Source organism: Macaca thibetana, chromosome 13 (genome assembly GCF_024542745.1).
Source record: "Macaca thibetana thibetana isolate TM-01 chromosome 13, ASM2454274v1, whole genome shotgun sequence".
Taxonomy (NCBI): domain Eukaryota; kingdom Metazoa; phylum Chordata; class Mammalia; order Primates; family Cercopithecidae; genus Macaca; species Macaca thibetana.
In genome coordinates this window covers 44,335,061-44,361,682 of record NC_065590.1, presented here as the reverse complement: position 1 = coordinate 44,361,682, position 26,622 = coordinate 44,335,061, and the positions used below count along the sequence as shown (strand labels likewise).

At 38.5% G+C, this 26,622-nt stretch overlaps 1 protein-coding gene across 12 annotated transcripts in view; it reads left to right on the top strand.

Moving 5' to 3' along the window:
• The window catches only part of EHBP1 (EH domain binding protein 1), a 363,387-nt gene that overhangs the window by 12,418 nt on the left and 324,347 nt on the right, over positions 1-26,622 (top strand). For 3 of the 12 annotated variants that reach the window (XM_050753437.1, XM_050753434.1, XM_050753428.1), the window contains exons 1-2: positions 21,148-21,232; positions 22,393-22,788. The exons of 1 other annotated variant lie outside the window; for it this stretch is intronic. In XM_050753437.1, the coding sequence (XP_050609394.1) occupies positions 22,685-22,788 (104 nt within the window). In that variant the 5' untranslated portion in view covers positions 21,148-21,232; positions 22,393-22,684. Of the gene's footprint in view, positions 1-21,140; positions 21,552-21,816; positions 22,251-22,392; positions 22,789-26,622 lie in introns of those variants that run through there. 8 more of the 12 variants (XM_050753436.1, XM_050753425.1, XM_050753433.1 and 5 more) reach the window with 5 other exon arrangements.

Sequence of the window (26,622 nt, the reverse complement as noted above, 5' to 3'; positions counted from 1 at the left end):
TTCTTTCATCTGAAAAGGACTGGGTATTGCTTGCATTAATGGTATAAGTGAATGTTTTAAAAACATTATTTAATGTTGCACACCATTTATTTCATTTGGAATATCTTATTTTAAATGCGTGTTTGAATCCTTTTGGCCAGCTGTATTAACAGTGCAGTGCAATGTACAAAAGTTGTCAAAACACCCTGGTTTGGGTTCCTTTAATGACATAAATATTTGTCAAGCACTTACTATGTACCAGCAAGTGTTCTAGGTACTTTACATAAGTTACATCATTTACTCCTCATAACAACTCTAAAGATAGGTCCTATTATTCCCACTTTATATATAAAGAAACCATTCAACTGGTAACTAGAAGAGCTGTATTCAAATCCACACTGCCAACCCAAAGTCTACGCTATTTCCACCACTTAATGCTACCTCCTATCTTCAGCTGTTTTGACTTGAAGAAGACATAAATCCTCTCCAGGTCTCTTTTTTTTATTCTTAAACAGGAGGATTGAATTAAATATTCTCTAAGATCCCTGCCAGTTCTAAACACTATCTTTCTATGATCGTTTCCCCTTTAATTTATAAAATGAAAGTAAACCTTTTAAATATTGTCTTTCTTCTTCAAACCTAAAGGCAATTTTCCTATTGATGGAGGGAGGTAGAAAACCTTCGTTTTGAATATTGGAAATAATAAAGTTCAGAAACTTTTTTCCCTGGAGCTCATCTCCCTTGGTCACCTATGTGAAGTCTTCTAGTAGTACAAAAGAGATGTAGAAAATCCCAGTTGTACTAGCAGAAGTCTGAGGTTCCCAGATAATCTATAAGTGGGTTGTGATAGATGGGTTTCCCGTCTGTGTAGAAGTATAAGCTATTTAGGAATTCCAAGTAGCCACTTATTTGCCTAATTTTCTAGGTATTTCTATCTAGGTTCAATACAAATGCATTGTGATTTGACATATTAATTTCTCAGTGAACTCTCCCAATTTTTCTTTTTTTATGAATTGATGTGCCAATCTAAATACAAGAGTCCAGCTATGTTCTATGAAATGGTTTGTAAGGGTTCCAATACAAAGAAAAAGGATATTCCTTTAAAGATACTGCTAAAGACTCCAGAATCTGCACAGACCGGCTATGAAAAGATCAAGGAGACAAGAGTTAGTGTGTCCTTATAAAGTACGAGGTTGAATAGATTGCAAGAAAGATAGCAAGAGTGAGTCAGTCCCAAAGTAGTTACTGTCAAAGTTTTCAAGTGAAATGAGCTGATAGATGGCTTCTTTACCATACTGGATAAGTACACAAAATATCAGATGTGCCTACTTTTGAAAGAAGAGAGGGACTTTCATAGAAAAATAGACTCTGGAAAAGATTCCTCAGCTTTCTTTCTCACTGGAACTTAACTCTCACAAAAGCAGCAAAGTGATATATCCAGTAGTAGATTTTTAAAAAGGAATTATTTCTCTTGGGCTCCGATTTTTGGTCTGAGAGAGAATTACTGAAGAAAGCAATTTAATATTGGATGTAAAAATTTGATATTTCCGATAGCATGAGAGACTAATGCCATCTCCTTCCTTATACTTTGTTAATTTAATCAGCAATGTTATATACTCTATGCTCCCCTCAGAAGCAACAGAAAGGAAGGAAATCAGTATTTACTGAGTACTTTCTATGTGTTGGACATTTATTAAATTTTTTTTCATTGACACATACATCTTCATGGGGTATGTAGTGATGTTTTGATATATATAACTATAGTGATCAGATCAGGGTAATTCACTATTATCTCAAACATTTATCATTGCTTTGTATTGGGAACATTCAATATCCTCCTTCTATTTTAAACTATATGTTATTATTAAATGCGGTCATCCTGCAGTGCTATAGAACACTAAAACTTATTCCTCCTATTTAGTTGTGATGTTGTATCCTTTAATAAATCTCTCCCTATTCCCCTCTTTCTCTTATGCTTCCCAGCCTCTAGTATCTTCTGTTCTACTTTTTACTTCTATGAGATCAACTTTTTTTTAGCTTCCACAGATGAGAACAGGCAATGTTTAACTTTCATTCATCACTTTGCCTTTCCTCCTACCCAGGCTAATCACAGAGAAAGCATAAGAAACCAAACACTTCTGAAATGGGCAAATCAAAATGAGATCCTTTTTTTCATCTTCTTCACAAACTGGAAATTGTACATTAATCCCCCTTTTTTGTCTAGGAGTGATTCAGGACTACATGCAAGTTTTGGAATGACTCTTCTGGCTTTGCTTCATGAAGGGTCCTGGTATGCATACTGAGAAGGTCATTTTAATAAAACCCCAAGTAAGAATGTGTGCATCCCATTACTCAGGAGTCCCAGAATTGCATGCATATGTTTGAATCATTTGAAGCCTGTTATTTTTTAATAGTCACTAAGCTAGCACAAATATTTTAAAAATTAAAAAGAGCTTTCAAAGCCTATAGTTATTTTTATCAAAGTGCCCTTAAATGCAATAACTCAAGTCAGTCTGGTTGAAACACAGAAGCCTCAGTGCCTCCTCAGTGATCTGTGGAAACAAGAAATATCAGTATGTATAACCTAAATAGAGAAAAAATCAAATATGATGGAAATAAAAGGAGGCTGGTTCAGAATCTACTATGATATATCTTCATAAAACAAAAATAGCTATTATTGAAATAATTTTTTAGGCTGGGTGTGGTGGCTCATGCCTGCAATCTCAGCACTTTGGGAGGCCAAAGTGGGCAGATCGCTTGAGGCCAGGAGTTCGAGACCTGCCTGGCCAACGCAGTGAAACCCTGTCTCTACTAAAGTTACAAAAATTAGCTGGGCATTGGTGGCACACACCTGTAATTCCAGTTACCTGGGAGGCTGAGGCAGGAGAACTGCTTGAACCCAGGAGGTGGAGGTTGCAGTGAACTGAGATCATGCCACTACACTCCAGCCTGAGCAACAGAGCAAGACTCAGTCTCAAAATAATAATAATAATTTTTAAAATTGTGTCTATTTTCCTTAACAAGAATCCAAATCTTATGGCTATATTATGATTACATTATTATAAAATTCTGACTTTTTCCTAATGAAACCACTTGATTGCATGTTTATTTGTTCTTGTGTTTAAATTGAGGTTTTAGTCTTTAATGGATGAATGATAAGGTCTACACAGAAAGCATTTATAGTTATTACTAAAAAGCAGTAGTGTTTGCAACTTTAGGAAGTGAAAAAGAGTTGTCAGGATTTGTTAGTCTTTTGTATTTCTTCTTATGACAGAATTTGCATGAATGTTTTTAAAGTTTCTTGGTTCATAATAGAACTGTGCTAAGTCCACCTTTTAATCACATTTGGTATTGTCTATAAGAGTTGAAGTTTCAGGCAGACCTGCTGAAGAGTAGAAGGACTGGGCCATCTTTCAGTAATCTGGGAGACTGTGAAAGCAGTCTAGTTAACAGTCACCTGCAGCATAGCCCTTAGCAGACAAAGCCTCTGGGTGCCTCCTTGGGGTAGTAGAAAAAGCCCAACTGGGGATGATGGGGTATATGTGTCTTTAAAAATAGGGATTTTGAAGTGAATAAAATAATTGTTGTGGCCGGGCGCGGTGGCTCACACCTGTAATCCCAGCACTTTGGGAGGCCAAGGCAGGTGGATCACAAGGTCAGGAGTTCAACACCAGCCTGGCCAAGGTGGTGAAAACCTATCTCTACTAAAAATACAAAAATTAGCTGGGTGTGGTGGTGGGTGCCTGTAATTCCAGCTACTTGGGAGGCTGAGACAGGAAGAATCACTTGAACCCAGAGGTGGAGGTTGTAGTGAGCTGATATCATGCCACTGCACTCCAGCCTGGGTGACAGAGCAAGACTCCGTCTCAAATTAATTAATTAATTAATCAATTAATTAAATAAAATAATTGTTGTACAAGATTGAATAAGACTGTGAACAGATACCACTTACAAAGCCACGTAGGCTCTCATAACCAAGATGGATGGTTTTTAAACTTTGTCTCCTACCAGGGAGCTGTCCTTTACGCCCCTCAAGAAATGCTTAGCTAATCATATGGATTTAGTCAAGGTGAGGAAATCGAGATAGAATGAAAAAGAAATAAGAATCCCACTGGAAACCTATTTCGAAGGAAAGATTTTGCCCTCTCCCCATATACTAATCAAATTTGAAACCTGCAGTATTTAGAATTTTGTCACTGATCTTAGCTGATATGAAAATGCCAGGGAGAGGAGGCAGGTGCAGTGATGACAAATGCATTTGTACAGTTCTAGATATTTGCTATTGTTGACAATCTTTTGGAAGATCAAATCAAGAGCCCTTGCGTGCTCTCAAGTTAACTTAGAAAGTTGTTCCATCTAACGTATGTCAAAATAATAAGAGCTATTTATGACAAACCCACAGCCAATATCATACTGAATGGGCAAAAACTGGAAAAATTCCCTTTGAAAACTGGCACAAGACAGGGATGCCCTCTCTCACCACTCCTATTCAACATAGTGTTGGAAGTTCTGGCTAGGGCAATCAGGCAAGAGAAAGAAATCAAGGGTATTCAGTTAGGAAAAGAAGAAGTCAAATTGTCCCTGTTTGCAGATGACATGATTGTATATTTAGAAAACCCTGTTGTCTCAGCCCCAAATCTCCTTAAGCTGATAAGCAACTTCAGCAAAGTCTCAGGATACAAAATCAATGTGCAAAAATCACAAGCATTCTTATACACCAGTAACAGACAAACAGAGAGCCAAATCATGAATGAACTTCCATTCACATTTGCTTCAAAGAGAATGAAATACCTAGGAATCCAACTTACAAGGGATGTAAAGGACCTCTTCAAGGAGAACTACAAACCACTGCTCAGTGAAATAAAAGAGGACACAAACAAATGGAAGAACATACCATGCTCATGGATAGGAAGAATCAATATCGTGAAAATGGCCATACTGCCCAAGGTAATTTATAGATTCAATGCCATCCCCATCAAGCTACCAATGAGTTTCTTCACAGAATTGGAAAAAACTGCTTTAAAGTTCATATGGAACCAAAAAAGAGCCCGCATTGCCAAGACAATCCTAAGTCAAAAGAACAAAGCTGGAGGCATCACGCTACCTGACTTCAAACTATACTACAAGGCTACAGTAACCAAAACAGCATGGTACTGGTACCAAAACAGAGATATAGACCAATGGAACAGAACAGAGCCCTCAGAAATAATACCACACATCTACAGCCATCTGATCTTTGACAAACCTGACAAAAACAAGAAACGGGGAAAGGATTCCCTATTTAATAAATGGTGCTGGGAAAATTGGCTAGCCATAAGTAGAAAGCTGAAACTGGATCCTTTCCTTACTCCTTATACGAAAATTAATTCAAGATGGATTAGAGACTTAAATGTTAGACCTAATACCATAAAAACCCTGGAAGAAAACCTAGGTAATACCATTCAGGACATAGGCATGGGCAAGGACTTCATGTCTAAAACACCAAAAGCAACAGCAACAAAAGCCAAAATTGACAAATGGGATCTAATTAAACTAAAGAGCTTCTGCACAGCTAAAGAAACTACCATCAGAGTGAACAGGCAACCTACAGAATGGGAGAAAATGTTTGCAATCTACTCATCTGACAAAGGGCTAATATCCAGAACCTACAAAGAACTCAAACAAATTTACAAGAAAAAAACAAACAACCCCATCAAAAAGTGGGCAAAGGATATGAACAGACGGTTCTCAAAAGAAGACATCCATACAGCCAGCAGACACATGAAAAAATGCTCATCATCACTGGCCATCAGAGAAATGCAAATCAAAACCACAATGAGATACCATCTCACACCAGTTACAATGGCAATCATTAAAAAGTCAGGAAAGAACAGGTGCTGGGGAGGATGTGGAGAAATTGGAACACTTTTACACTGTTGGTGGGATTGTAAACTAGTTCAACCATTATGGAAAACAGTATGGCAATTCCTCAAGGATCTAGAACTAGAAGTACCATATGACCCAGCCATCCCATTACTGGGTATATACCCAAAGGATTATAAATCATGCTGCTATAAAGACACATGCACACGTATGTTTACTGCGGCACTATTCACAATAGCAAAGACTTGGAATCAACCCAAATGTCCATCAGTGACAGACTGGATTAAGAAAATGTGGCACATATACACCATGGAATACTATGCAGCCATAAAAAAGGATGAGTTCTTGTCCTTTGTAGGGACATGGATGCAGCTGGAAACCATCATTCTCAGCAAACTATTACAAGAACAGAAAACCAAACACCGCATGTTCTCACTCATAGGAGGGAACTGAACAATGAGATCACTTGGACTCGGAACATCATACACCGGGGCCTATCATGGGGAGGGGGGAGCGGGGAGGGGTTGCATTGGGAGTTATACCTGATGTAAATGACGAATTGATGGGTGCTGACGAGTTGATGGGTGCAGCACGCCAACATGGCACAAGTATACATATGTAGCAAACCTGCACGTTATGCACATGTACTCTAGAACTTAAAGTATAATAATAAAAAGAAAAAAAATAATTTTCAAAAAAAAAGAAAGTTGTTCCATCTAGAAAGAGGGCTTTAATTTTTTGAAACAGTGAACTTGCCTCCAAGTCAATTTAAAGTGTCCCTTTCTTTTTAGCCTTCATAAGCTGACTGTGTTAGTTATAATTATCTTTACATGTGACAGAAAAAAATCCCACCAAAATAACTTTATCTTATATGATTACTTCTGTCTCATATGAAAGAAGTCTGGTGATAGGCAGTTCAGGGCAAATGTAGTGCCTCTACAAATTTGTGAGAGACCCAGGCTTCTTCCAGCTTGCTACTTTGCCATCCCTTATCCTCATGGTCCAAGATAGCCGCTAGAGCTCTAGCCAACCCATCTGTATCCCATCAACAGAAAGGTAAGGCACACTCCCTCCCTTGGAGGAGACTTTCCGGAAGCTATATACAAGACTTAGCCAAACTTAGGCACATAGCCATATCTGGTTATAAAGGAGGCTGGCAGATCATTAGCTGAGTGAAAATGGCTCACTTAGAAATTAGGGTTTTTATTGCTAGAGAAGAAAAATGGAGAATGGGTATTGACAGACAACTAACAATATTTGCCTCTGAACTCCTCCAGACCTCCTAAATTTTCCCCTCAACTGAAAATCCTCTAATCCACTGCCTTAATTTTACTGATAAATGAACAGAATGGTGTTAAACCTAAGTGACTTGTCCCAGGCTGCAGGTTGGAGGCCAGGAAAAACTAGAACCCACATCTAAAAACTTTAAGAGTAGAGAATATTCATATTTTAAATTTCTGTATTAGAATATTGTATTTTGCTGAGCTCTAGGATATTCAGTTGTGACTTTTAGTTAAATGTGGCTGCAATAGTCTCTTTCTATATTCTTTTATTTTTCTTAATGGCTTTATTGAGATATAAATAAAATAAGTATCTCCTAGTAACAGTGTACAATTTAGTGGTTTTTAGTATGTTCAGAGTTGTGCAACCATTATCACTATGTAATTTTAGATAATTTTTATCACTTCAAAAAGAAGCCCCATGTTCGTTAGCAGTAACTCCTTCATGTGCCTGAACAACCACTAATCTACTTTTTGTCTCTGTGGATTTGTCTTTTATGGACATTTCATATAAAAGTAATCATACAATATATGTCTTTTGTGACTGGCTTCTTTCACTTAACATAGTTTTCAAGGTTCATCCGTGTTATGGCTTGAATCAATGCTTCAATTCTTTTTATTGCTGAAAAATATTCCATTGTATGATAATACCACATTTTGTTTATCCATTCATGAGCTGATGGAATTTGGGTTTCTTCCACTCTTTGATTATTATGAATAACACCACTGTGAACACTTATGCACAAGTTTTTGTGTGGACATATGCATCCACTTCTCTTTGGTATTTACCTAGGAGTGAAATCACTGAGTCATATAGTAACTCTACATTTGTCATTTTGAGGAAATGCCAAACTGGTTTTCAAAAGGTTTTACAATCCTGCCAGAAAGGTATGAGGGCTCCAATTTTATTGCATCCTCATCAACCCTTGTTATTGTCTGTCTTTGATCTTAAACCATTTTAGTTGGTGTGAAGTAGTATCTTATTGTGGTTTGGATTCCCATTTCTCTGATGGCAAATTATATTGAACATCTTTTCATGTGCTTGTTGGTCATTTATATGTGTCATCTTCAGGGAAATGTCAATTTAAATTCTTGAACAATTTCATTCTATTTTCTAATTTTTAAAATTTTTGTGGGCACATGGTAGGTGTATATATTTATGGGGTACCTGAGATACTTTGATATAGTCATGCAATGTGTAATAATCATGTCAGGGTACAAGGATTTATCCTTTGTGTCACAAGCAATACAATTATATTCTTTTAGCTATTTTAAAGTGTATAAAAATTATCGTTGACTATTATCACCTGTTGTACTATCAAATACTAGATCTTATTCATTTTAACTATATTTTTGTACCCATTAATTACCCTCACGACCCCTACCCCTTTCCCCCACTACCCTTCCAAGCCTCTGATAACAATCTTCTATCTTTATGAGTTCAATTGGTTTAATTTTTAGCTCCCATAAATAAATGAAAACGTGTGCAGTTTGTCTTTCTATATCTGGTTTATTTCATTTAACATAATGACCTCCAGTACCATCTATGCTGTTGCAAATAACAGTATCTCATTCTTTTTTATGACTGAATAGTACTCCATTGTGTATAACTACCACATTTTCTTAATCCATTAATCTGTTGATGGACACTTAGGTTGCTTCCAAATCTTGGCTATTGTGAATAGTGATTCAATAAACATGGGAATGCAAATATCTCTCCAATATACTGATTTCCTGCCAGTTTTTAAATTGTATCATTTGTCTGTCTTTGAGCTTGTAATAATTCTTCATATATTCTAGATACAAGTCCCTTATCAGATATATGGTTTGCAAATATTTTCTCCCACCTGTTGGTTATTTTTTCACTTAAAATGTATACATAATAATTGTATTTATGTATAGTATACTTGTGTGTTTTTGATATGTGCATACAATGTATAGTGGTCAAATCAGGGCAATTGAGAAATCTGTCACCTCAAATATTTATCATTTCTTTGTGTTGGCAACGTTCTAAATCTTCTCTTCTAGCTACTTTGAAGTATACTATAAATTTTTAACTATAGTCACCCTACTGTGCTATCAAACAATAGAACATATTCCTTCTATTGAATTGTGTTTTTATATCCATTAACTCACCTCTCTTCAACCTCTCTTCTCCCCTCCCCACGACCCTTCCCAACCTTGGGCTACTACCATTATACCTCCAGAAAAATCAACTTTTTGGCTCCCACATATGAATGAGAACATGCAATATTTGTCTTTCTTCATTTTCTTGATGGTGTCTTTGAGGTATGAGATTTTAAAAGTTTGATGAAGTCCAGTTTATCTGTGTTTTTTTTTCTTTCGTTGCTCTTGCTTTTGTTATAATATCTAAAAAACCATTGCTAAGCCCAAAGCTATGAAGATTTATTTGTTTTCTTCTAACAGTTTTATAGTTTTAGCTGCTAACATTTAGGTTAATGATACATTTTGTGGTAATTTTTGTATCTGGTTGTTTCTGTACTCTTAATTTCCAGAGAACATTAAAGAATTATTTCAAGTCATGGGTATCTCCCTCTTAAGGGTGTTCTTTTTCATTCACACTGGAAAAGATTAAACTCTTTGGGCTAGATTGCCACTGAAGTTATCAACAATATACGCTAGAAACAGCAATATGTTCTATTAATACTTTTTAAATTGACCTATAATTACTCTCCTTTTTAGCACTTGGTATAAACAATTGAATTAGGAATTGGTATATTTAGGAATGATATCTTATATCTTACTAAAAGACATCATTCTGCCTTCATGTTTTCTATGGGAATTGTGACTATAAGCTTTCAATTTTTAGTTGATCAGAAAAATTAAGGCTAAACAAAAATCATCAAAAATAGCACATCCTCCCATGACAAAAACAAAAAAAAACTTCTTAAGACAGCAAAAACTAGATGATAATGGAAACAACTGTGGAGAAACTCTTACTGCCTTTTAAAATGTCACAAACATATCCTTGTATTAAGGTTAGACATTTTAAACAATGACCGAATTAGAGCTGGAAGGGGTCTTAAGAGCTTATTTCTTCCAGCACCTCACCTCCAGTAGCCAACTATCATTTTCCCATTCCCATTTTACAGATGAGGCAAATGAAGCAACTCTCTCTGCTTCATCTCCTGGCTTCCTTTGTTTTGGCTTTTTTCTTAGACTTGCTCCAGTGGAGGTCCCTGGCAGCAGGATACCATCTTTATAGCAATCAGTCCCAGAGGAAAGTGCTTGCCTTTCCTGATAATTCTACCAATAGTCCCAGAATTGTGTATGTTTATGTCACACATATGTGTATATGTGTGTACCTACATGTATATGTCATATATGTGTCATATATAAGAGAGGAAAATAAGAGAGGAGCCAAACATGAGCCAGAATTAGAGGATATGAGGAAAACGCCCAGCAGAATCATGACATTCACAGTCCTAAAGCAATTCAAGCACAAAATAAAATGTCAATGAAGACTGGGTGCAGTGGCTCATGCCTGTAATCCCAGCACTTTGGGAGGCCAAGGCAGGGAGGGTGGCTTGAGCCCAGGAGTTCGAGACCTGGAAACATTGGCAAAACCCCATTTCTACCAAAAAAATACAAAAATTAGCTGGGCATGGTGATGTGTGCCTGTGGTCCCAACTACTAGGGAGGCTGAGGTGGGAGAATCACTTGAGCCCAGAAGGTCAAGGCTGCAGGGAGTCGTGATCACGCCACTGCACTCTGGTCTGGATGACAGAGTGAGACCCTGTCTCAAAAAGAGAAAAAAAAAGTCAATGAAAGGTCAATGAAAACTCATCCTTCTTTTTATGTTATAAAATACAGAAGACATTTCTAGAAATAGAACGTTTTGTGAAAGAAGATTCTTTAATCTCTCAACTGAAGTGTATCAATGGGCAGAATAGATCTAGAATCAGAACACATTAGATGAACCAGGAATTGATTTATGTGGGGGAGAGTTTCCATTTTTGTCAATTAGATATGATTTATAACCAGAAACTATAGATGGAAAGCTTTTAGATAGTGAGAGAACATTTTAAAGATTATAGAATGATGACTTATACAATATCTTCAATCTGAAACCACAATTATACACGTTTAATCCTTATTATTTTTATTTATTTTTGAAACAGGGTCTCACTCTGTCTCCCAGGCTGGAGTGCAGTGGTGCAGTCACCACTTACTGCAGCCTCAACCTCCCAGGCTCGAGTGATTCTCCCACCCTAGCCTTCCAAGTAGCTGGGACCACAGGTGTGTGCCACTGCACCCAGCTAATTTTTGTATTTTTTGTAGAGACAGGGTTTTGCCATGTTGCTCAGGCTGGTCTCAAACTCCTGAGTTTAAGTGATCCTCCTGCCTCAGCCTCCCAAAGTGCTGGGATTACAGGCGTGAGCCACTGTGACCGGCCTAATCATTATTTTTTATTGTAAAAAAATACAAAGGAGAATTAAAGAAAACGTATCACATAATTTTTACATTAACATAAAGCTATTTATGTAATCTCTTTGAGGTTTCCCTCTTCTTTCTCTCTCTCTCTCTTTTTTCTTTCTTTGCTTTTTGAGACACAGCCTCACCCTGTCACCCAGGCTGGAATGCAGTGGCACGATCTTGGCTCACTGCAGCCTCTGCCTCCCGGGTTCAAGCAATTCTCGTGTCTCAGCCTCCCATATAGCTGGGATTGCAGGCGCTTACCACCACGCCAGGCTAATTTTTGTATTTTTAGTAGAGACAGGGTTTCACTATGTTGGCCAGGCTGGTCTTGAACTCCTGAGCTCAGGTGATCCACCCGACTCGGCCTCCCAGAATGCTAGGATAACAGGGGTAAGCTACCATGCCCAGCTTTTTTTTTTTTTTTTCCAGATGGAGTCTCGCTCTATCGCCCAGGCTGAAGTGGAGTGGCAAGATCTTGGCTCACTTCAAGCTCCACCTCCCAGGTTCATGGCATTCTCCTGTCTCAGCTTCCCTAGTAGCTGGGACTACAGGCGCCCGCCACCATGCCTGGTTAAGTTTTTTGTATTTTTTTAGTAGAGACGGAGTTTCACCATGTTAGCCAGCATGGTCTCCATCTCCTGACCTTGTGATTCGCCTGCCTCAACCTCCCAAAGTGCTGGGATTACAGGTGTGAGCCACCGTGCCTGACTTTTTTTTTTTTTTAACATTTAAAATATCATAGAACACATACAAGACAAAAAACAACTTTTAATTATTCTATCTCTAAGGATATCTAGGAAGAAGCTAAAATATTTCTGAGGAAAAGACAGCAAAAATAGGCCTCTGTTTTCTTTTTTTAAAATTTTTTGACAATTTAAGGAGTGAAAAGGGAAATTAAATAGAATGGGTGTGTTTGTTAAAATCCTGTCACATTCTTAATGACCATTACACTCTTGAAAGTTGCATGTGAGCTCAAGGAAATGTGTGAATCAGATTGTTTTGGCTGATGTTTAACAGGCTGCAGATCATTTCTCTCAATGTAATTTCAATTTTGGCATGTGTTTAATTTTGCATATTTGTAGTTACAATCATGTTGCCTTATAACATAAAAAAATCAATGTCTCTATTCAGTAAATCATAAAAATAATAACAATGTAAATACTACAATTCAAATTTTAAAAACATAAATTGCAAACAGGACTCCAGTGCAAATATAGGTTATAAATTTGTATGTGCTATGACAAGTCTCTATGTGACTTTGCACAAGCAGCCACACAAAAAAAGAAAGAGATGGAGTACAATAATACATTTCTGATAATTGGATTTTATTGAGTGGGTGATCCTTTTATGTTAGTCCCCAGCACGTTGTCTTTTATAACACTTTTCTCAGGTTTTTTGTCATTGTTAAAGCACAGTCACCTCTCATCAACTGAAATTTTCTAAGGGGAATACTAAACAATGACCTCTAATAGAAGAGAAATATGAGCTCCAGGAGGGCAGGGATTTTGTCTTTTTTATGTGCTGCATTCCCAATACCTACCACAATGCCTTGACCTTTGTAATTACTCACTAAATATTTCTTAATAAATTAATGGATTTTTCTCTAAAAATATCATCAAAGAAAATCAAAATGAAAAAGCTATCATTCAAAATTGTACTCATGAACCTGTTGCCTTAGAACTTGCAAAGTCAGCTGAAGGTTAATAAGATATTATTAAGGGAAATTAATAAGAGAATGCAGAATGAACTATTGACAAAACCGATCCAGTAACAATCTTGGGCACTGCAAATATCCGTAGCATAGAGTGTTGAAGACCAGGTCCCATAACACGCGCTGTGCAGCAATTTCATGTTAAAGCGCTATATGTATTAGACAGAAATACTCAACAAGTTGGTCTGTTTATCACTGACAAATCACTGCAGGATTTTGGTAATTGTTATCTTGTTCAGCTGTAGGCTGGACGAGACACATCGCAAACATACTGATTGGCACAAGGTAGTTTTGTGAATAGCTAGAAAGAGTGTTATTACAAGAATAAAAGAAGTTGAACAGTTAACAATATGCCTCCTATTCTTGCTTTCATTGTTCAAGAAAAGTGAATATTTCAAATATAATCAAGTTGTGACCTTTAAATATGCTCTCTTTAGCATGTGTTAGGTGAAGAAACATGCACAAGTATAACACTCTCCTTTTCCACACTGAAATATGCTGGTTAGGAGGTGCTCACACATTTTTGAAATGAGAAATGGGACACTGATAATGCAAGACAATTGTTTCAAGGGGCTCTCTCAATATAAGTAACTCAGTACTACGTTCAATACCTAAAATAGACTCATTTCAGGGATAAAATATTGTGATTTTTAAAGTTTTAAAGATAGCAGAATTTCTTTAGAAGATTGAACTATGGCACAAAAACCTGGTTTGCTCAACACTTGAATTTCTTTTCTTGGAGAAAGAGATCAATGATGCATTATTGGGAATATTTTTAAATAGCATCCAAAAGTTGTGACAGAATATGAAGAAATATCCAGCAGCTCTCACAAAGTCATCTTTGCTTCGCAGGTTATGTTCTGATCACTGTAAGCCCAGTCACTAATTGGGTGACTTGCTGTGAAAAGAGAGACCTAGAACAATATTGCAGCTCTCTCTGGCTCTCATGTTATTGCCCTTGCCCTGGAATTTTTCCCTATCTTGCCCTGCCCAGAAGATTGCCCAAACTGTGCATGAGTTAATCCTGCCCTTTGAAAGCTGGGTTTATTTTCCAGCTCTACTCATCTGGGACAGGCTTCAGCAACAGGGCTACTTTCCCTTGGCTCATGCCCAGTGCCCTGGTAAGTGGAGTTTTGCCTGCTTTCAGCTTGCTTTGAAATTTTGCTTTTTGTGTGTGTGTTCTTTATACTCTATGGGATGAAAGTGCTTTGATTTTACACCACAAGGGTGGTAGTCAGTGCCCTCCAAGATTATGAATTTCTACCAGCTTTTCTTTGCCTTTCCTGTCTAGCCTTGTTATTTCAGAATGATATTAATTATATTATCTTGCTCATACAAATGTAATCATCTATGAATTATTCAGAGGAAAACACTGACTGGATGCTATATCTGGTTACCTGGATTTTTTCCCAATTATTGAAAACACAGAAGAAGTGAAGCAAAGGTCAGTCTACCCCTTATAATTTACCAAAGGCTCTTAATGTTTCATGGGAAATGACCAGTAAGTCTTGGTCAAGAATCCCTGCTGATTTTATAGGAAATGGATTTATTGAGTTTAGCAAAGACTTTCTTAGCTGGGCTCTTAATTCCAACTCAAATCTTTGTTGCCATAATCCCAGTAATGGCCCACTTATTTGCAATGTGTAAATTATCTCAGCTAGCAGCTTTTACTTGGGCATACACATTTGTGGACTGGGACTTCACCATCATGAAAGTATCTTAAGCAGTTAGAAGGATTAGACTGAGAGGATGCTATAGACCAGTAAGGGCACTCTAGAGTCAGGGCTGGTATTTAGTTAGTCCACAATGGGACAACTAGGCCAATGGTTTACGGTTATCCTCCATTTTAACTGATTAATGCCTATGCCGTGTTGTTGTTAACACACTGAATGTCCACATTTTGAATATCATCGTTGCCTACAATATATTCTTGAAGATTTCTAAGCTTCTAGTCATTCACTATGTTGCTCCAGATTAACAACAGTAGTCCTGCTGAATCACCAGTGGATAGTATCTGTAGATTTGCTTCAGTCTCTACCTGAGTTCCAAGGAAGTCAAGAATGCTCCTCTGCCTCTACCAACCAAGCCCATGTTGGCCTTTTCTAGATGCTGTGGAGCTGGACAAAATTGGATTTTTAGTATATACAACTGAGGTCCTAGAATTAGTACAATCTTAGGTTCAATGTGCAAAGCTTCATTATGACTAACTTCAAATATTCATTCATGGGTAACTGCAACAGAAACAATTTCACCAAAGAATACTGTTTCTAATTGAAAGATGGTTTTCTAATGCAGCTTTTCTAAGCTTTTGTGTCATCCAAAGAACTTTGGTCCTATAATGATAGAGTAAAAAAAAAAAGGCCACCTTTTAAGAGAATAAACATAGGTTTTAAATTATTTTGTTAAGAGTTATTATTTAAGGTTATGTAACAGGCATAAATCTCAATCTAAAGAAATTCAGGTTGGCAAGAAACACAGTTTTATTTTCCCATTACTCAACCTAATTTCTATTTCAAGCTCTGATTTCACAAGAGGTGGCAAACACTTAATCATAGTCAATTTGGCAGGAACTGCATCTCAATTGAGGGGGCTTACATAGCATCACTATGCTGGGGGAAGGGGATGGGGCATTTAATCCTTGCTCCTCATCTACCATGCTGGCTCCTCTTAGAGTTCTCATATGCATCTTTCTTCATTAGCAGGCAGCTCCATGGAGTGTTGCTGGATTGATTTTGGTCCATCAGCAAGGACTGTTTTGGTCTGGTGGTTGTGCAGTGCCTTTGTACCCTTTTGGGTGTCTGGCAATTGTGTTGGGCATCCAGAACCTCCATAGTACTATGTAAGTTTGCACTGTCCATTATGGTAGCTACCAGCCATATGTAGCCAATAAATAAATTAAAATTAAATAATATTAAAACTCAACTTCTTCAGTGACACTAGCCACATTTTGCATGTCCAATAGTTACACGTGGCTCATGGTTACTACATGGGACAGCCAGGTAGATATTCATCATAGAAAGTTCTACTGGACTGTGCTACTCCAGAATCTTGCCTGGCCTAGATAACAACCAAGTTTTTTCTTCTCTTAAGGGTCTTGCCACCTCCCCAGGACTCTAATAAAGAGAAAAATATGTCTATTAGCTCTGAGATAACATAGATAGATCCCAGCATTTCAGCTGCCCTTCTCCAAAGCTTGTGCCAGAGTAGGGTGGGATTAGGTCCTGCTCTCAGAAATCCACTAGCATCCAGCTCTCATTACATCCCCTCCAAGTTCTGTCTTTCCCTTCTAGCCCAGGAAACTCATTTCTCATCTTTGGGAAAGGAAGCTTTACTATTGTCTATAATAGCACTGTCCAATAGGAATATAACGTGAGGCATGTATATAATTTACATTTTTCCTGTAGCCACATTAAAAAAGAGTAAAGGAACAGGTAAAATTAATTTTACTGTCTTTTATTTAATAAACCCAATATATCCAGAATATTATTTCAATATGTAATCAATATGAATATTATTAATGTATTAATCTTTTCTGCATACTAACTCTGAAATTGATGTATATTTTATACTTACAGCACATCTCAATTTGGACTAGCCACATTTCAAGTATTCAGTAGTCACATGTGGCTAGAGGCAAACAGTGCAGGTCTCTAACTGGATTCCATTTCATTATTCCTCAAAGGGCCAGGCTTTTGAAACTCAAAAACCAATAAAAAAAATTTTGTTTTTCTACATTCTGTCATATTCCTTTCCTGAAACAATGAGCAGAGACCAGCCTAAATGAGGGTGAGTGCAATGCTGAGGATCTTGGGATGGGGTATAAGAGGAGAAAAGCTGTAGCAAGAAAGGAAATATTTAATACTTGGAAAAACAACTACTACAGAAATCATCACTTAAAATTTTAAAAGTATTAGCCTGCCACAGCGAGTTTTTAGGGACATAAAAATTGCTATAGGATTGTTGGAAGTAAATTTGTTTGCTGTGGATTTAAAACAATTTCATTAGCAGTTAAAAATTGCAGTAATATTGTTGTGTATAGTATAACCGCTATGGTAACTGGAAAAAAAAATACAAAAACCTACAGTGTTATTATTGGGAGTAAATCTTATTACTAGGAATAAGGCACAGATAAATTCCATTAGTGGTTAAATCTTGCAATAATACCTCTGACAATTTTTACTGCAATAACTGTAAAACCCAAAGATAAGAATTTTATCACCAGAAAAGATAATAATAATTCAAGCCTATGGTTGCATTTCATAGTCTTGAATCTCCATTTGGGGAGTTTCTGAAGCAGTGACTAGAAAAGCTGTTTCACTGAAAATAATTTCTGTCATTTTCAAAATTGTCATGGCAGAAAAGATTTAAAGTTTTTGATGCCAGTTTCCACTTATTTCTTTGTATTCTATCTTCATTTTAAGCTTGATGATATTTAAAGGCAAAATTTAAATTATTTTAAATGTTGCATCTTCTGTTAGGTAAAACATTTTGCAGTCAACAACCTGGGTCAAGTGGACAGGACAATTAATGTAACTTGCATTAAACCTGGGACAGAAGGAGATGATAAATCAAGATCCAAGTAAACAGGGCATTAGAAGGTGGCAGACACAGTGGACAATCTTGGAAGTGGGAGGGTGAGTAGGAGGTACCTGTTAGTTGATAGGGGAAATGGAACCTTAAGAAAAAGGTAACTTCTAGCATGCCAAAAGATCCCAGCTAATATATGACATAAGCAGTGGTCATGAGGATTGAGGATAAGTGAATTCTTAGTAATTATTATAAAATCCTGAGTCCACCTAAATTATTGCTGTTCCAGTCTTGGTACCAATTGAATTAATGGGAGATAAATAATGTTAAATGTATTCTTTAAGACTCTTTAGTCCTTGAGGTAGTGATGTTTGGCACTAAGTATTCCCCAAGTATTCCTGAAGGTCTGTTTTGTTCTTTTCTGTCTTATGTTTGCTACCAAACACAATAGCATATGCTACTAGTTACCATTTGACTGTTTACTATGTGCCAGATACTTTATGTACATATCTTCCATTTTCTCAACATCCCAGAAAGGTAGGCATGATTATGTTATACAGGATCATGCTGTAAGAAGCTGGGACTTAGAGAGGTTAGTAATTTGTATTACTTTCTTGTGTACACGCGGAACATGTTCCTGAAACTCTTTGAGAACAGGGACTGTAACTTTTATGTACTATTGGTAATATTTAATATGATCACGCTGGGAGCAGTGGCTCAAGTCTGCAATCCCAGCACTCTGGAAGGCTGAGGCAGGCAGATCACTTGACCTCAGGAGTTCAGCCTGGGCAATATGGTGAAACCCTGTCTCTACAAAAAGTAAAAAAAAAATAGCCTATCAGTTAATAGAGTTGCTCCTTTAAAAAGAAAAAAAATTAGCTGGGTAGCACATGACCATAGTCCCAGCTACTCAGGAAGTTGAGGTGGGAGGACTGCTTGAGCCTGGGTGGTTGAGGCTGTAGTGAGCCTTGATGAGGGAACTGCACTCCAGTCTGTGCAACAGAGAGAAACCCTGTCTCAAGAAAAAAAAAGATTAATATTCAGTTGGTATTCAATAACTATCAACAAAGCAGCCCAAAAGAGCTGAACATATTCTATATTTAATATTCTTTAATAAATTTAGTTAGTAGACAGGTTGTTTTTAAAAATGTTACAGGGGAAGAAGTAGCTGCTCTGTAGGGCCTCCAGGAGACAGCTTATGAACATGAGGTCAGCGGCAGAACAGTGTCAAGAGCTGTTCTTGATTCCTTCACTCATTTAGTAAACTATTCTAACCTTGATCTCTTCTTAGCTACCTTGGTGTCTAGAAGGAAAAATAAGAGTTTACATCCAAGACAAATACTTCCCCTAAAAAGAAGAGCTGTCATAAGAAACCATCAGTCTCTTGAAATTTCCCACAACTTGAGGAAGATTCCCTAGGGATCCTACTCCTTTATTTATTTATTTTTTAAAAGACACTATTTAAAACATTACTTTTAAGAGAATTTCTTTACAATAAAAGTCAGTCTCTTTTTTTCTCTCTCTTCCCCCTCTCCCTTTTGAGTAAGGGAAGCATGTTAAAAGAAACCAGAATGACCACATGAGAAAGTTTGAGAACTTACGAAGAACAGTAATAAATAGGGTGCAAAAACCTTCTGATCATCATGTGGATTGTTTCTGAAGGGTAACTTGGATGAAAATAATTTATGACCATTTCTACAAATTAGCCATTAAAGAACTCCACACACTTAAAGCCTATTAATGATGCAGAATATATTATTATATGAGATCATAACGGCTATAGGTTGTAGTGACTTCGTAAACTACTCAGGAAGGACATCAGAGAACTCTTAATACAAAAGAATCAATATGATTATTACGATTATTGTAACATTTTAGAATTGACTAGCAAAATAAGCGATAACTATGCTCTCTTCTGTAAAATGCACACTGTGCTCTTGTGTTATTAGATCACTTTCTTTATTGAAAGTGGAAATTGAATTAGATACTGGATTCAAGCCTTCCATCTATCTGTCTCCCCATCTCTCTTGATTCTTCAACATGTCTCTCCACTTTGTCTTGGCCCCCAATGTCTATAGATGGACTCAATTCTCACTCACCACTGCTCTCCCTGTCCCTGAAAGAATCCTCCCTGGACCCTAACACCTTTCAAGCTACTTTGTCCATGAACCCTGCTTTCCAACTTTCGTAAGACTGAACGATCCTTGTTTCCAGAGCCTATCCCGCTTCCTTTCTTTTTATGTTAGCTTGCCTCTCTTTTTCTCCCCAAACTGTCTGCCCATTGCTTGCTGATGCGCCTACTTCTCTGATTATTCCTTCTCAGTCTCTTTCCCATTTTACTCTTAAATTTTATTCCTTAAATGCTAGGATTCCCCTGAAGTTTCATTCTTTGTCCTGTTTCTCTACGCCAGAGGTCTGTGAACCATCTAAAACTGAAAACAAATTTTTGTGTTTTGAGACAGGACACTTTTTCCCCCTTGAGAAAGTATCTGTAGCTTTCATGTTCTCAAAAGGGCCCTTGGCTCTTTTAACAAGATTAAGTGTCCCTGCCCTCACTCTGCCTCCTCCTTTTTGCCTTTGACTACCCTTTTTGTACGCTAGCTGTTCCCAAATCCATCTACAGTTCTCACTGGGGGCAAAAGAGTCCGACAGCGAAGAGGAGAAACCAAGATTCAAAGAAACGTGAAGACTCCGAACAAGAAGAAATTGTACTGTACACATTTTGTGTCTAGCTCAGCTGATCAATCCTCTTGAAGACCAGTTGACTCAATGTTGGGCGGGGAGCGGGTTGAGGGGGGGTGGCTGACAGGGTCATTACTTCAGGTTGTCAGGTAAGATCCCAGGAGGAATTGGTGAAATAAAGGCTGTATGCGCAAAAACCCTAGTTGCCAGTGGCGGAGGAGAGGGCGCGCCCAGGTCCTCGCGGAGATGAGAACAGGAGAGAAACCCACAGGCAGCCGCACTGCCCACAGCTGCTGCGAAGCCAGTCTCCAGGTCTGCAATCACCCTTAGGGTCCAGAAACCCAGCCCGGCACCGGCGGCGCCTTTGACGGACAGCCACCTTCTACAATCACCTTCCAGTTCACTATAAACACTCCCTATTCCTCCCGCCTATCGCTTCCCTCTCCAAGCCAATCAGAAGAACGGGCGGGATCGTACTTAGTCGGTTCCTTTTTTTTTTTTTTTTTTTTTTTTTTTTTACAAAAAGGTTGCCTGTGCGTCGCGTTCCGGCTTGGAGAAAAACCACCTCCCAAGCAAGGGGAAGGTGGAGCCCCTTTGATGGGCAGGCAGTTCTACCAGTCAGGCACCCCAGCCACTCTAAGACCCGGCCGCTGAGGTGGGCGGGGCACGCGCGGGACCCGGCCAATGGCGGCGGGGCGGTGGAGGTTCAGCTGCGGTGGGTAGGGTTAGTGTGAGAGGTGCGGCGGGGGAGGTAATGATGATGGTGGCGGAGGAGGAAGGCGGGGGAGGGGGTGCTGGGCGCTGAGCGGCGGCTCTGGCAGGGTTTGGTAGGGTGGGGGACGGTCGCGGGGCGATCTGTCAGGGAGGGGGCGGGCGTGAGGGGCGCCGTCCGCCTGAGGGGCTGCAGATCCCGGCTCCCGCGAGCGCCGTGGCTGGCTTGGCTGTTCCATGTGGCTCCGGCGGGGATGGAGGACTCGGTGGCGGCGGCGGCGGCTGCTGCTGCGGCGGCGACGGAGGAGCGCCTCTGAGAAGGGAACGGGGCCAGACACAACCCGACAGCGGGATTAGAGGTGTGAGGAGGGGGCGGGAGTGGACGAGCGGCGGGGCCGGGGCTTGGGGTCCGGGCTGGGGTCTTCTGGTATCGCCTGGGTGACAGGGACCGCGGACGAGCCACCGCCTGCCTCCGCTGGGGGGCAGGGGTCTGGGCTCCGTGCGTGAGGAGACTGGGCTCCGGCGGACTGTTCCCCTGAGGATGGGGGAGGGAGGCACCGCACCCTGCACAGTCCACTTGCCCCGCTGGTCATTGCTTCACGCCCAGGCAGGAGTTTCCATTTCCCTCCGGTTGGCAGCGAAGGAGCCCAAGTGGCCTGGAGCCGGGACATTGCCCTCTCTCTGCCTGGAGATTTCCCTCCACTCCTCGTTTCCCATCCATTTCCTCCCTCCGACTGAAAAACAGCATTCCTCCTGGCTCCCTAATTTGTTCCAAGCACATATTGTCGGACTTGAGGCTATTAATTATCGGCTGAAAAACAAAGTTTATTAAAAATACTCCACTCCTCCCTCTGACTGGCGGTGGACATTAAACAGCATCCCTAGACTTTCCCGCTCTGCTCGCCCTTCTGTGATGCTAACGGGGAGGTAGGGCCCCGAGTTACCATCTCTCTGGATTGTTGTTGATGCTGACTACCTGATGTGTCGCTCCACGTCTTCGGTGTGAATTGTAATTTCTTCCTTGGTGTCTTGCATCCTTGATGTTACTGGCTTTTGAGGTCGGTGTTTTGTTTCATTGTTTAAAAGACATGCAGAGAACTGGGATGGTCTTTTGCAGCGTTATTTAACATGGGTGGTTAGTCACTTCTCATGATTCTCTCCTCATATTCTTTCTCTTTTTGTCTTTGTTTTGCTTTTCAGTCCTCCAGAATACACATATAGCCCCTGAGGTGGCATGGTGATGTCTCCATGAGGGAACCCCCTCCCACTCATCCTGTCACGTATATCATAGTGTTCTTGACTGGGCCATTCATCTAAGATGGAATTTACCCTGTGAAACAGGGAGAAGACTTATGGACCCCAAGCATCATTTCGAGTTGTAGTTGAGTTTTTAAAAGACATACATGCAAAGTTCGTTTGCTTTGGACCCTCTGCATTATTAAAGCTGCTGTATTGCTAACCCAGAACTGCTCCAGTGTCTTGACTGATCATCATGGCTTCAGTTTGGAAGAGACTGCAGCGTGTGGGAAAACATGCATCCAAGTTCCAGTTTGTGGCCTCCTACCAGGAGCTGATGGTTGAGTGTACGAAGAAATGGTAAGATGTATGTGGAGGTAGAGTTTGCTGTGCTGTGGCCTAAACTCTGGGTCTTCTGATAGTTTATTTACCTTTCTACAGTGCACTAATGTGTAGAAGCTGGGTGGGGTGCAGATAACTCTAACAAGTACTATGCTGTGCACAGTTGCAGCTAGTATCATCCCTGTGGATTTTAATTACTGCACTTCAGTATGGCTCAGAGGACTGTAACTGTGAGAGCACACTAAATACAGTACATTTGGTTTTGAGGTTATTCATCATTAGTGTTAAAATAACTTTGATTTTTGTAATTTTAAGGAGACAAAGAATGGCTACTGAAATATTGTGAGCATGTATGCATATGCTTTAATATAACATAGGCATATGACTGAATTGAGTTTTAATATAGAAGTCTATATTCTTGTGGGGTGATGGTAATCTTTTTTTTTTTCTTGTTTTTTCATTTTTCCTTGCTTAGGATAAAGAATTTTTCATTATTTGATTAATGGACTGCCATCCACAAAACCTTAGAAATTCTTTTGTTAAATGCTTACTCAGGCAACTGTATTTTATTTTAATTGCCTAATGGGATACATTTCTTGGCCAGATTTAAGGAAGCAATTAGTAGTGCTGGTCTGTGATTGGCTTCTTTCCACTTGAGAAGAGTAAATATAGGGCTTTCTTTCCATTGCCCTGAATGATAAACAACAAAATTTTTTAATTTAGTGGGATAAAAAAGTTAATTTTAAGCAAATGGTCGTTTGGGCCTTGATTTACTGCAGTGATTAAGCAGTAATGGACTTAATTGCAAAATAAGCCCATTTCTTTGTCCACAAGGACTGTAATTCAGGTCTGTAATAACCTTTCTTTTTAACATCCTTTTTATTAGATTAAAAACATAGCTTGCTCTATTCTAGAACTCATAGCATATTTGAATATTTATTTGGAACTAGTTTCTGAATGCTTTTCACTTCAACTTGTTAGGAATATTATTTTAAAATCAGTTTGAGAAATGCATGCACTCATTACCTACTTTATACCAGGTACTGTGGATTTAGAGTAGAATATGACATAATCTCTGTCCTCAAGGAGTGTACAGTCTAGTGTAAGAGTCACATGAATAAATTCACTGTGAGAGATGCGGTAGTATAAATATGTATGACATAAGGATTTTAATCTGTCTTCATCCAGTTGAGTATCTTTGAGGACAGATTATTTAACTTCTCTGTGATTCAAATTTCCATAGCCATAAAGGTCATAATGGTGCCACTTCATAGGAAGGGTAATTGTGAAGATTAAATGAGTTAATACATGTAAAATGCTTGGAACAGTGTCAGGGACATAGTGCCTAATAGATGCCATTATTACATACAGAGGTAGCAGAGGGAAAAACAATCAGTTCTTTAAGGGTAGAGGATGAGTTGTTGGGATGGCTTCCTAGTATCTGAGCTGGGTTTTGAAAGATTCATAGTTGTCCAGGAAGCCAAGGGGGAAGAAGTGAAAGACATTCTAGACTGAAGCAACAACCTATGCAGAAGCATGGAGGCTTACCTAGCATGGGATGTGCTGGAAATTCAAGTAGTATAGTTTGATATTAATGGGGTTTAAAGTGTAGGATTGGGGGTCATGCAGTGAGATGTGAGGTTTGAGAGTCAGGCAGGACTGAAAGCATGTAAAGTTATGTGCTGTTAATAAATGATTTGGGGATTATTCTGTAGGTGATAGGAACATAGTGAAAGATTTTGAGCAGAAGAGACATTAGGTTTGCTATTGGAAAATCACCAGGACTACAATGTAGACTGAGGATCATAGTAAAAGGATGACTGGAAATAGCAATATTAGGGTAGCTGTTTTAATAAATAAGGGGAGACAAAAGGTTAGGACTAGGCAGTGGCAAAGGAATGGAAAGAATTAACTGGAGGAACACTCAGAACACAAAATGGGTAGGATTTGGTGGTCATTTCAATTGGGGATTTGAGCAAGATGGGGATGAGGGAGAAGAAAAGGTCTAGACTGACATCCAAGCCCTTGTGTTGGAAATGTGGATGTACTTATCCAAGTTGGAGAAGGTCCTGATTACAGGTGTTTCTTAACTTGGCAGTATACTGGGAGCATCAACTTTAAGATGGTTAAATTTTAATCTTTTCCTTAAGGGAAATAGAACATTATCATGTGATTCCTCAGTTAGAAAATCAGTTTCTTCCTCACAGTTTGCAGCCTTCCTGGAATTTTATTTCCCTTGAGCTTTCAAGTTATTAATTTTTAAATAACATTTTAAGTTATTGCTAATATGTCTAAAGGTAAAAGCTACAGTGAAAATTTAGCTTGATTACAGTTGAATAAATGGCTTGATTACTTTTAGGGATGGCCATTATGGTGTCCCTATTAAATCAGGTCTTACGATAGGATTTGGACTTAATACCAGAAGCATCTGGATGTTCTCCTGGAAGTATTGGGAGTATTAAGTACCCCCTAATACTTCTTGTATTGTCTGGTGGTACTAGAACTTACATGTAGAGCTTAATAGTAGAATTATTTATACCAGTTCTAGAACCACTAGAACTTAGATCAGGAACAAAAACGAGAATGTCTTTTTTTCATTTGAGAGAAGGACAGTATACCATGGAGGTCCTATTTGTCGTCATTCCTTGATAGCCACATGAAGGGGCTGTAGCAAATTTAGAGATGATAGGGGTTTATACCCCCTACTCTTATTGTTGTCCCTATGTCATTTAATTATTAAATGATGTAGCTGTTGGCAAGTGTAAGACTGGCCTCTGGAGATGAGTTTGAAAGAGACTATACTGTCATTTCTCTGTTAGTTTACTTTCTGTTCTGTTCTTTTATCATCTGTAGGCTTTTAGATTTCTGAGAGAAGTCTTTACTGTATGAGTTCTCAAAGGCTTTACAGGTGTTTAAGGAAACTGTATGAAAGTTGGCAAGTTGGGGTTATGATGATAATTTAACTAGGTTGCAAATTAAATTCTGGTAAAAGCTCTCTAATATATGACATGAATCATTATGTATGAATATGTATTATATTTTGCATGTATATATGAACATATTTTATCTTTGTATTTATATTTCTTCCATCTAATTCTTAGTTGTGGTGGAAGGACTAAAAATATTCCAAGCGCCATAAACTTTTCCTAAAAAGTCATGTATTTATTTTAGTTTCTTATTTTTCTATGTCGTGTAAGAATTCCTTTCCCTTATTTTAAAATATAATTTTAATTATAATTTATATTTTAAATAGGCAGTATAATCACATGGTTCAAAACTCTAGAGGTACAAAAAGGTGAATATATATCCCTGAAAGTAACTCTTCATTTTGTTCATTGTTTCACACATCTTTGCCAACCTTGTGACCTCAGGATTTGAAAAGTAAAAAAAGTAGCTTTTCTTAGTGTTTAAGTTTGTGACACTGGCCTGTTAGATAAAATATAAACTCTTTAATCTGATGTTCCAGGCTATGTGTAACTGATCCCAGCTTAGTTTTCCAATTAGACATTAGAAGACTACATGCACTTTAAGTGTTAATTTGAATTTATGAAAACCAAATTATATTAAGAAGTATTAATTTCAGAAATGCTTAAGCAAGCATTTCTCTGTTGACCATGGAGTGATATAGAGATACATGAGCCTTGATGTAAATAATCTGCTTTTGAAATAAATTTTACAAAGAACAGAAAAAAGCATTAATTAGAAACAAACTTGGTGTGTTTTGTGGGATATGGACTGTCATGAGTAAAAGTGGAAGCAGGATACCAGCTAGTAGGCTACTGCAGTAATTCAAACAACAGAGTAGTAGGTGGTGAGAAATGGTCAGATGTATGTAGGTAACACACGTATACC